Source organism: Pinus tabuliformis, chromosome 3_2 (assembly GCF_031772625.1).
Source record: "Pinus tabuliformis cultivar Carrire ecotype Pingquan chromosome 3_2, CPIR1, whole genome shotgun sequence".
NCBI classification, from domain to species: domain Eukaryota; kingdom Viridiplantae; phylum Streptophyta; class Pinopsida; order Pinales; family Pinaceae; genus Pinus; species Pinus tabuliformis.
In genome coordinates, this window is record NC_142302.1 from 25,195,561 (window position 1) to 25,207,717 (window position 12,157).

General features: G+C 40.4%; 2 protein-coding genes across 2 annotated transcripts; both read left to right on the forward strand.

Annotated features, from left to right (window-relative positions):
• Nucleotides 1-1,850: 1,850 nt before the first annotated feature.
• LOC149179630 (uncharacterized) lies at nt 1,851-2,924 on the forward strand. The gene has a single exon (XM_089413601.1). It carries the CDS (start codon nt 1,851-1,853, stop codon nt 2,922-2,924), a length of 1,074 nt encoding a protein of 357 aa, XP_089269727.1.
• A 48-nt stretch (nt 2,925-2,972) lies between these two features.
• On the forward strand, nt 2,973-5,861 carry LOC149179631 (uncharacterized). The gene is made up of 3 exons (XM_089413602.1): nt 2,973-3,216; nt 3,433-3,544; nt 3,851-5,861. Exons 1-3 carry the CDS (start codon nt 2,973-2,975, stop codon nt 5,859-5,861), a joined length of 2,367 nt encoding a protein of 788 aa, XP_089269728.1.
• Nucleotides 5,862-12,157: the final 6,296 nt, after the last annotated feature.

The following is a 12,157-nucleotide window of genomic DNA, read 5'->3' on the forward strand; positions in this document are numbered from 1 at the left end:
TTATATGTCCAACACTCCAAAGATGCTTAAATACATATTTATTTATATAAAAAATTACATAATGACATTAACTATAAGCAAATGTTTGAATAATATGTTGACGTGATAAAATGAGGTAATCATGCATGATTATGTTTAAGAAATTCACAATTTTTAATATATTGAATTTATGATTTGGAAGTAATCTCTCTCTCTCTCTCTCTCACAGGTGGAATCCCTCCATCGTAAAGCCAATTTGTCTAATGAGTGGCATGCCACGCTGGATGAAATGCTGATTCACCCATCGATCCCTCCTCCTGTCTCTAATGTGGAAAATGAACATACTGGCAAAGCTACTACAGGGGATCGATATCACAAAAGCCATAAACCTGTTAAATCTATTTCGCCTCCTGATGCCATTAGAATTGACAGTGTTCATTTGACTGAACGCATTGATAGCCTCCATGATAAAGCTTTGATTGGCCGGTGGCATTTCCCGGAGATGAACGACCAGCAGATGAGAGAATGGCTTGAAGTGCAGTGGAAACCCATTATTGGGTATATCCCGATAATTGCCAGATTACTGAAAGAGTGGTTCTGTTTTCATTTTCTTAACGCAGAAGATTTGGAATCCATTCTGAACCATCAATGGGTGTATGGTCGTAGTTTTCTTGCATTACACAGGTGGTATTTGGGATTTAATCCCCTTAGAAACACTCCTTCTAATAATCTTATTTGGTTGAAGCTTCCCGGTCTGCCGCTGGAGTTATGGTCGATAGAGACATTAACTGAAATTGGTAATGCAATTGGAAGGTGTGTATATGTTGACCCCTGGTGCCGGGGGGAGAAGGACAAGCGTATTGCTTGGATTTTGATTGAAAGATCCTACAGGGGAGGCTTTCCGGAGCATATCGACATCAGCTGGAGAGAACTGTCCATTAGACAGAGGTTAGATTTCTGGGGTGTGCCTTTTCGGTGCGCTGCTTGCCATCACACGGGGCACCTTGTAAAACATTGTCCGAGGCGTCAATCTAAAGGCCGAAAGCATCACGGTCTCACAAAATTTGTGGAGTTGCCTCATAAGATGCATGTGCCTTCTATGGATTCGGAGAAATTGGCTTCTCCTAATCTCACTTCTCGGCTCTCCCATGATGGTGAATTTGTAGCTGATCATCAGCTATCTCCCTCACAGCCGACTGACCCTGATCCTTTATACCGGATCTCGTCGTCTATGCCTGAATTGGAGACAACATCTGATTATGAGATCCCTCGTCCACCTTATCCTCTAAAGGAACCTTTCGCGGATCAAATTGTAACAAACCCGATCCCCATTCCTCGGCCTCCAATTGGAAATGAATCTCTACTCTTTCAGACTTCTTCTTCGCCCCTTAATAAATATTCTGCACCTGGGGAGCATGGTTTAGAAGCCCGCATTTCTCCCACTCCTGCAAATTCCCCTACTTCATCGCCTATTAATTCTATTGGTAGCGATTTAGACTACCTGCTGTCCAAGAAATCTCTTGCCCTCATGCCTCTCACTATTCATAAACCTGCGACCCCTAAATCGCCTAAGTCAGCCCTACATCTGCTAGGAATATCATTGTGAGAAGAAAGAACAATAGGGGCAGTAGGCACTTCAGGGGGAGGGGAGTTGTATCTGACCGTTGTATCAGAAATCTTTCATTGGTTGACATTCCTATTACAGACATCTCTGATGACAGGCCTCTTAGAGCTGGAAAGGCCGGATTGCCTTCCAAATGAATTTCATTTTATCTGTTAATATTAGAGGTCTGGGAGCAGATCTGAAATTTTTGGCCTTAAAAAACTTTTTTTTATCAACGAGCCCTAAAATCATTTTGATACAAGAGACCATGCATGTTGTTTCTGTCACTGTATCCTACTTCAGGAAGATGTTTCCCCTATGGCACATCTCAACAGTTGATGCCATAGGTTTATCTGGTGGTTTAGCGGTATTATGGGACCCACAATGGATATGTGCAAAAGCATACAGCTGCATTGCAGGCATTCTAATTTCTGCACAGATTAGAGGGTTTAAATGTCCTATAAATATATTGAACATATATGCTCCATACAAGAACAGATCGACATTTTGGGATAGCCTTTTCACATCGGAAGTGTTTGATATTGAATCATTATTGATTGCAGGTGACCTAAATATCACTTTCAACATGGATGAAATCTGGGGCATCAGTAAGAAGCAGGATCCTATTGCTGCCAGGATTAGGAATGAATTTCTAAATAAAAATTTTATTGACATTCTCCCTCCCAAAATTCTACCCACTTGGGACAATGGAAGGAATGAAAAGGCTTACATTGCTAAGAGAATCGACAGATTCATCTTACATGCTAGCTTGATAGAATCCCTCGGCATGCCTTTTTCTACTGTTGAAAATATCTTTATATCTGATCATCGACCGATCATGCTTGGATGGAGATCTATGGGAATCAGAAAAGGTTTCCCATTTAAATTCAATAGACAATGTCTGGAGGAGCCTGATTTCAATAACACTGTAGTAAAGGCGTGGAAAGAGATGTCTTCAACAGAATCTGCTCCTTTTCATATGTCCTTCATTGATAAGATGAATGAAATCCGGAAGATTGTAAAAGAATGGCAGTTTCAGAAAAGACAAGAAAATATAAAAGAGCTCCGAGAAATCCAAAAGGAACTTGACTTTGTTGCGGAAGCTATGGCATATGATTCATTGTCTTATGATATGAGACATCGTATTAAGAGTCTACAAAAAAAGAAATTGCTAATCTTGAAACAAGAAGAAACCTTCTGGCGGTTGAAAAGTAGGGCAATATGGATGAAAGAAGGCGACCGAAACTCAAAATTTTTCCATAGATTCGCCAACGCAAGAAGGGATAAAAATACAATATGGAAAATCAGTGACGGTAATGGAGGCTTTCATTACTCCCAGTAGGATATTACAAATGAGGCGGTGGCATATTTCAAAAAGCAATATGAAAGAATGAATAATCGCAATTTTGAGGATATATTGTGGGGAATAGAAGTTTTTCCGAGGATGTTTGATAATGAATTAAACGAAAAGATTTATCAGCCTATTACAGAGGAGGAATTACTGGCTATTATGAAATCATTCAAACGGGACAAGAGCCTCGGTCCAGATGGCTGGTCAATTGAGTTTCTCATACATTTCTATGATATCATCAAGGATGACCTGTTGAAGATGGTGGAAGATACCAAAATAAAGGGTAGTATCAGCAAGCATCTCTGCTCCACCAATATCACTCTCATTCCCAAAAAGGGGGATGCCCAGACTTTCTAGGACTTTCAGCCGATATCATTGTGTAATATATCCTTCAAGATAGTTTCAAAGATCATAGCTGAGAGATTGAAGGGAGTATTATCAGAATTTTTAACAAAATAACAACATGGGTTTCTAAAAGGGAGATATATTCATGATGCAGTCGTTGGTACACAAGAGGCATTATATGCTATTCATTCAAAGAAAAGTGAAGCGATTATTATCAAAGTCGACCTCAGGAAGGTGTATGACTGCCTTGATTGGGGCTACATCAGGTGTTTACTTGCAAGAATTGGGTTGAGATCCAATATGATCAACTGGATCATGGCATGTGTTGAACCTGTGGAATTTGTAATCATCGTCAACGACATACCATCCCCATTCTTCCGTGTGGAGAGGGGATTGCGGCAAGGATGCTCTCTTTCTCTGCTATTATTTATTCTGGCGATGGATACTCTTAGCCTGCATATCAAAAAGGTTGTAAATGAAAATTCGTGGCGCCCCCTCAAAATCTGCAGGAACATTTCTTTATCACATAACTTATTTGTTGATGATATCATATTATTCGCCATGTTTTGCAGGGTCTCTTGGTTGCAATTCTATGATATTATGGAAAATTTTCAAATGGCTACGGGTTTACAAGTTAACCAGGAAAAGTCTACTATCTATCATTCTGATTTAAATCAGGAAGATGTTCTATGGTTATCAGAGCTGTTTGGAATGAAAGCACAGTCTATCAGCTGTGGCATAAAGTACCTGGGCTTCCGGATTAAAGCTAATGGCTACTCGAAATCCGATTGGAGTTGGATTTTGGACAGATTCTACAGGAGAATTTCAGCATGGGAGTTCAGATGCCTTTCCTTGGCGGGGAGAATAATTTTAGTGCAATCAGTATTAAACCAACTTACTGTTTACTGGGCGCACCTATTTCTTCTACCGGTGAGTATCATTAATAGCATGAATAGATTATCAGCTAATTTTATATGGGGGGGTCAAGCTGAAAGGAGAAAATTTCATCTTATAAAACTCGCCAGTATTTCATTACCTAAGAATATGGGGGGCTGGGGCTTATCCAATTTGCGATCCTTTGGAAAAGCTCTACTGTGCAAGTCGCTATGGAGAGCTATTCAGGGTGAGGGTCCGTGGAGTCACATGATTCGGATGAAGTATTTAGGCAGGAAGAGCTTTCAGTTCTGGTACAGGAAAGGTTCCATTGGTGTTTCATATGGATCTCCAATCTGGCTTAGTTTCCGCAGGATTGAATCATATTGCTTGAAGAATTTAATCTGGCATTTACAAACTGGAAGTAAAATTCTTATTGGCAAAGACCGTTTCAAATGTGGTGCTGAAGATTTAAATATCCCTAAATCCTTACTGAATTATTTTCACAGAAAAGGCATATTTTACTGGGACAGTTTGATAGCTGAATGGCATGGTCCCATCCCGCGGTGGAAAGATGCTGGTGAGTTGCAAATGTCACAGGAGATCGCGCAGCAATGGATTCGCATTAGGATGGGTCTTCGGAACTGCGGCATTTTCCGATCAAGGGATTCAGACTTCCTTTCTTGGAACATATCGAAAGAGATAAATGCTGTGACAGTAAAAGAGGTTTACCATCATATGATAATGCAACAGTCTCCCGGCTCCCCTGTTTTTCCTCAGATTTTCTGGAAGGATGGCTGCCCATCGAAAATGATCCTATTTGCTTGGCTTGCTTTTCACAATAGAAATTTAACTTGGGAGAATTTAATGAAACGTGGATGGCACGGCCCAAATATCTGTTCATTATGCAGATCAGACGGGGATACTAATGCCCATATATTTTTGAAATGTAAAAAGACAAAGCAGATATGGCTGGCATTAGAAAAAGATTTTGGTTTTATGCATTGCACTCAGGACACAATTCATGAATGGATTCTATGGTGTAGCGGACAGAATGAACAATGGCGAAGGATCTGTATTCTTTTCCTGTGGAACATATGGAAATGGCGCAATCACAACATCTTTAATGACGCAATCTTATCATATTCGCAAATCATCGATAGGATTTCTGTAAATTTGGAAGCTCTCCCACAGAAGACTACCAAGCATAAGAAGATACCCGATCTGCTATCATCGGATCACTCATCTTTTCCTGTTGCGTTTTTCGACGGGGCCGCTCAGCTGGGTACATGTGGATGTGGGTTTATCATCATGATGAATGAATATACACATTTCTCCACATACTGGAACGGAGGTCTCGACTCCAATAATAAGGCAGAAGCCATCGCTCTTGCTGGTCTCTTAAAATTATGTCTCTTCCTTGATATACAACAGGTATCAATTTTTGGAGATTCGAAAGTATTGGTTGATTCGGTAACAAGGAAAAATCATATTTTGGCGCCACACCTGGCTGGCTGGAGGGATAGGATCAACTATTACTGGGGATACATGGTTGGCAGTTCTATTGGGCACATCTGCAGGGACAAAAATTCGAAAGCTGATGCACTTTCTAAATTGGGGCTCCTATCTACTCCAGGCTTATGGTATTTAGAGATTTTCTCCGAGGGAGAAACCTACCAGATCCATGATTTTACATTCCCGGACTTCTAGTCTCTGATGATCTACATATCAATAATCTGCATATGTTTTTTTTTTTTTATGCATTTACATATAGCCTCTCTATAATATGTGAACCGTGATAATTTATAGGACATATGTTGTATTTAGTTTTTGATGGGCTGTGCACCATGATATTCCCCATGCAGGTCTTAGGAGCTTAAGTCTATTTTGACATACGGCCTTTTTAGGCCATCTCATATGTATCTAATATTTGGTCTCTTATATCTCTCATATAATATAAAGCTTTTTTCGTTCTGAAAAAAATGTATTGTTGCTCATCATTATTATTAAAAAAAAACCACACTACATATATATATTAAATAGTAGGAAAATTTATCATAATTTAATTGTCAAATTAATAGGAGGACAATTATTATTGGTTGTTATCTACAAATGTATTGTTGCTCATCATTATTATTCAAAAAAAACCACACTACTTGTAATTACTTATTTTCACTTCTGGCCAAATACCTTTAAATATTAAATTGTGTACTTATATCCTTATATTCAAAAAGACAAACATTTAAGCACACAAATAATTTTAAAATTTATATATATTTTTTTAATTTTAAATAATTAATTTAAAATCTTTCTTATCACGTATACCATCCCATGCTTTACTAATTAATGTTATGACCTAATAAAATCAACATGTGAGAAATCTAATTAATATTACGACAACCTGTAAAAGCATAGTGTGTATCGGTGCAACAGTATCTGAGTGGAAATGGAAGGAGCGATGGCCAAGCGCGGTGAGAGCAAGCGGTATCCAGAGAGTTTCTGAAGTCCAAGCACAGGCACAGGCTTAGGCATCTACTCAGGTCATAGACATCTGGCGAGAGTTTCTACTGGTTATTGTGGCTCGCAAGGCTTTGGGCCACCCTGTGTCAATTTGTTGTTGGCTGTGTGTGTTTCTCGGGTATTGGCCACCTTTTCAAGGCAGAAAAATCCTGGAAATTTTAAACACTTATGCAGCAAATGGATTAGCATGGGTTATTCTGCAAGTATTCACGGGCATTAGCCACCTGTTATAGATTAAGACAGTTATTCTCTTGGTAGAACTGCAGCTGATAGGCTTAGCATAATTGTTACAGGTGTCATCTCTAAGATTCCGTGTCTGTTAGGTCCTAAGATCTTGCCACTCTGCTTATAGGATATGGTTCATGCATGACATTCCTTTCCCTCCTCTGGACACGTCTAGGGATTCTAGACTACGTGGAAGGCCGCTGGGATCAGGAAGGTGGATGTTACGTCGACCTTTTGAGCCTACAAATATCTCTCCAGAACGCTAAATCGTGTTTTTCCTTCTCTAAATCCGGGATCTTTTGGGTTTTTGAGTCACTATAATTTTGTTGTGAAAGGAGGTAGTAACTGAGACCCTCCTGGGTACAATCTTCGGGCCTTTTAGGGACTCAGATTATTCGGGACTCTCGCCCACTTCTGCTTGGCTCTCTCTGGACCGGTTTGGACGTTCTCTCCTGCTACTCCGGCCATTGCTCAAGGAGGTTAGTATCTCTTTTCACATCATAGTTTTTGTAAATTTTCTGATACGAGGATGATAGTATTCTGGTTTTACAAAATATGGTATAGATATAGGTTATGTAGTGGCTCATAATATAAAGATGCTGAAGGCTATTCTTACAAAGATAAAGAACTCCATAGTCTTCTACAACCCCTGTACTGATATCCGCATTAGAATAGGGGATTGGTGGTGTGTTTTTTAGCCCATCTGTTGTTGCATAGACTGTCATGTTTAACCTCCTGCAATTAGCTTCAATTTCCTCTCTGGTTCCTAAGGTGGTTTCAACCGACTGACGATATACCAGAATCAGGTTGTCGGCCTCCCTATCCTTCCGATGACCGGAAAATTCAAAATTTTCCCGAATTACACCCTCCCCCCTCGAACATTTCTGACGCTGTCTTATCATCAGTAAACTTTTATTAGTCTGCTATCTATTCGCCTCCATTCTCCTGTTCTGGAGTTTTCTTCCTTCTAGCCCGATCCATTCTTTGCAGAAGCTCTTAAATATTCCTATCTAGTTGCGTACTTTTGTCAGGATCGCTTCCACGGATAGATCTTTCTTGATCTGTCTTATTAAATTTCATATCCTCCAGGCATTATTCTATCTGGGGTGTCTTCACTGAAAGATCTACGGGTGAGATATTGCTCGTACTTCATCCGTGGTAATAGTTCCCATACCTCTTATCTTAGCCCTGTCTGTGTCTTATCATTCATAAATGATGGTGTACGAGTCTGACTCATCAGCCATGAGAGCGCTTGTACAGGCCACCATTCAAGCAGAGGAGGCGAGGGAAAAAGGATCAAACTTTACAGGCTGGCAAGCAAAAGTGGAGGACATGATAATTAATCCAGCCTGTAAAGTATCTCATAAATAAAAAAAGGATAAATCTAGAAAAGGCGACTCTCCTTCCCTCTTTTTTAACAAATCCAAGAATCCTGTAAAAACAGTTCCTCCCCCGGAAGCTGTTTCTCTCGATGGTGCCACCCTCTCAGAAAGAATTGATAGTCTGAAGAACTTAGCTCTGGTCGGGAAGTGGAATTTCCCAGAAATGGATGACTTGGTCATGAGGAAATGGTTATCGGAAAAATGGTCTCCTCTGATAGGGTATACCCCCATCATCTCCCGGCTCATGAAAGAATGGTACTCATTCCATTTCTTAAAAGTATCTGATCTAGAGATGATCCTAAACATCCCCTGGGTTTCTGGTAGAAGTTTCCTGGCTCTTTCTCGATGGTATATAGGCTTTGATCCTCTAAAGAATACCCCATCGAACAGTTTAATTTGGGTGAAACTCCCGAATTTGCCGCTGGAACTATGGTCAGAAGAAACTCTCTCTACAATTGGCAATTCGATTGGAAGGTTCGTGTATGTCGATCCCTGGTGCAGAGGAGAGAAGGACAAGCAAATTGCTTGGATCCTCATCGAGAGACCTTACAAAGGAGGATACCCTGATCATCTGGAGATTGCCTGGGGCAGCTCAAAAATTCATCAAAGATTAGATTTTTGGGGCATACCCTTCAGATGCTCATGGTGTCATAAAACTGGTCACCTAATCAAAAACTGTTGTCATCGTGCATCCAGAAAAATTAAAAAATCCACTTTCAATCTTCATAGGAGGTCTGATTCCGACCACTCCTTGGAATCTCTAGAGGTTAGGGATCCCTCCCTACAGGTGGAACAAAATCTCGGGGCTCATGCTATAAAGAAGAATCAAATCCACGAATCTATATCTCAGCTGGATCCAAGCTGCTCCTTTCATGACTCCCTTGGTCGGGTGGATGCATATTTCTCGCCTCCTATTCTTGCCCAAATTCCAGAACCCCGTGAGGATATCCCAGTTCCCTCTCCCCCGCTCATGAATCAAAGCGACTTTGTTGTTGGTTCTCTCCCTATCCAGATATCCTCATCCTCTCCTACACCTGTAAAATCTCGTTCTGATGTCTCTAAAGGAAAGAATCCAATAACGAATGATCATTATCATATGATTTCCCTGGATAAATCGCCCGTTGATTCCCCTGTTAACAATCCTGATAGTGACATTGAACATCTTCTTAATAGAACATCTCTGGATTTTGAACCTCTGACGATCCACAAGCCGATCAGCTCTCCCATTCATTATATAAGTCCAAATTCGGCAAAAAATATAACGGTTAGAAAGAAATCAAAAGGAGGAAGTCATCATTTTAGAGGAAGATCTATTGCTTCTGAACATGGAGTAAGGAATTTATCACTTGTGGAAGTTCCTGTCTTCGATTCCCCTGAATTTCAGCCTCTTAGAGCATGTATGGCTGGGGAATCATCAAAATGACTTTCCTTGTTTCTATGAACATCAGGGGCCTAGGCGCAGCTCCAAAATTTAATGCGCTAAAAGATGTTTTTTTCAGGGCCCATCCAAAGATCATTTTTGTCCAAGAAACCATACATCCAAGTAATGTGTCAATTGCCTACTTTAGGAGAATGTTTCCGCATTGGTATATCGTAGCCACTGAGGCAAACGGCCAGTCAGGAGGCCTTGTTGTTTTATGGGACCCAGGGTCGATAAGGGCAAAAGCATTCAGGTGTAGCGCAGGAATTCTTATAACTGCATATATCAGGGGACAAGATTTTGTTATCAATTTGATAAATATCTATGCACCATACAAAAATAGACTTTCCTTCTGGGAAAGGCTCTTTCAGTCCCGCATCTTTGAGCTAGACTCTCTATTGATGGTGGGTGATTTTAACCTGATTCTCAGTCCTAACGAAAGCTGGGGAAACTGCAGGGAAAAGGATCCACTGGCTGATAGAATGAGGAAAGAACTACTAAATCGGGATCTAGTGGACATTGCCCCCGATAAAATGGGACCTACATGGGACAACAGCAGGACAGGACAAGCCTACATAGCAAAGAGAATTGACAGAGCCATTATGCATGCCAGCATTATTGCAAAAATGGGACTGCTGCTATTATCCATTGGAAACGACTGCTCTTCGGACCCGAGACCCATTTTCCTAAAATGGAGGGAAAATTCTATCAGACTTGGCTATCCTTTTAAATTCAATAGGATTCATTTAACAGACTCCTCTTATAATGAAATAATCTCTAGCAAGTGGAAGAGTCTCATTGAATCTGAAATGGCGCCTTATATGCCTTTTCGTGTTAAAATGGAAAGCTTGCGGGCTCTGACAAAGGATTGGCAAAATCTCAAAAGGAGAATGGAGAAACAAGAGCTGGAAAATACACGGAAGGAACTGGATTCCCTTCTACAGAAAGCTGATCCCAATAATCTCTCTTTAGAACTAAAAAGCATGATAAGGAAACTGGAGAAAAGGATACAAATGATCCTGCTAAGAGAGGAGACTACATGGCGCCTTAAAAGCAGAGCCATATGGCTCAAGGAGGGAGACAGGAATACAAGATTTTTTCACAAATATGCTAATGCTAGGAGAGAAAGGAACTACATTTGGAGCATAAAAGACGGAGCTGGAAATGTTCACATATCACAGCAGGAGATCACGATGGAGGCCGTGAGATTTTTCCAAAATCAATATAGAAGAAGGGAGGTTCTCTTTCAAGATGCTATGTGGGGTATCGAGATGGTTCCGGAAATGTTTGATGAAGCCGCAAATGAGGAGTTTATTAAGCCAATTACTGAAGATGAACTATTAAAAGCCATAAAATCCTTTAAAAAGGATAAAAGTCCGGGGCTGGACGGTTGGCCTATTGAATTCTTTTCCCACTTCTTTGATCTTCTCAAATCAGACTTGCTGTGCATGGTCGAAGCTTCCCGGATGTCTGGAAGCATACATTCGGCCACTACTTCAACTTTTATAGCTCTAATTCCAAAAAAAAAGAGGTCTGAAACCTTTCATGATTTCAGGCCAATATCGCTTTGCAACATCATGTTTAAAATATCCTCAAAAATCATTGCGGAAAGGATGAAGCCAATCTTAAATTCCTTTATTTCGGGAGACCAACATGCTTTTTTAAAGGGTCGTTTTATCTTGGATGCCGTTGCTATGACACAGGAAGCTATGTTCTCAATGCTGTCAAAAAATAGGGACGCGGCCATCCTCAAGATCGACTTGCAAAAAGCATACGACTGTGTGGATTGGGGTTTTTTAAGAATCCTTCTGGCAAAAATTGGTCTGAAGACTCAATGTGTTAATTGGGTTATGAGCTGCGTTGAGAATGTCAAATATTCGGTATTAGTCAACGGAATTCCTTCGCCTTTCTTCCAAGCAGAGAGAGGGCTTCGACAGGGATGCCCCCTTTCCCCTCTGCTCTTCATTCTGGTAATGAACTCTCTCAGTTTGCAGATAAATAAAGCAGTTGTGGAGCAGTGATGCCGGCCGGTTAAGATCTGTAAAGATGTCTCTCTGTCTCATAATCTCTTTGTGGATGATGTCCTTATCTTTGCCATGCTTTGTAAGGCTTCATGGATCTGTATAAATGATATCCTCACCAAATTCCAGAAAGCTACAGGTCTGTTTATCAATAAGGAAAAATCCTTCCTGTTTCATAATGAATCAAATATGGAGATTGTTCTTTGGATATCTGATCTGATGAGTATCTCACCTCTTCCTATAAAGCATGGGTTTAAATACTTGGGGTTTTCCTTAAAGGCAAAAGGGAACTCATATATGGACTGGCTATGGCTAATAGATCATTTTTATAAAAGGATTTCATCATGGGAGTTAAAACTCCTTTCTCTGGCTGGCAGATTCATCCTTGTTCAGGCCGTCCTTTCACAACTTTCAGTCTATTGGGCTCATATTTTTTTT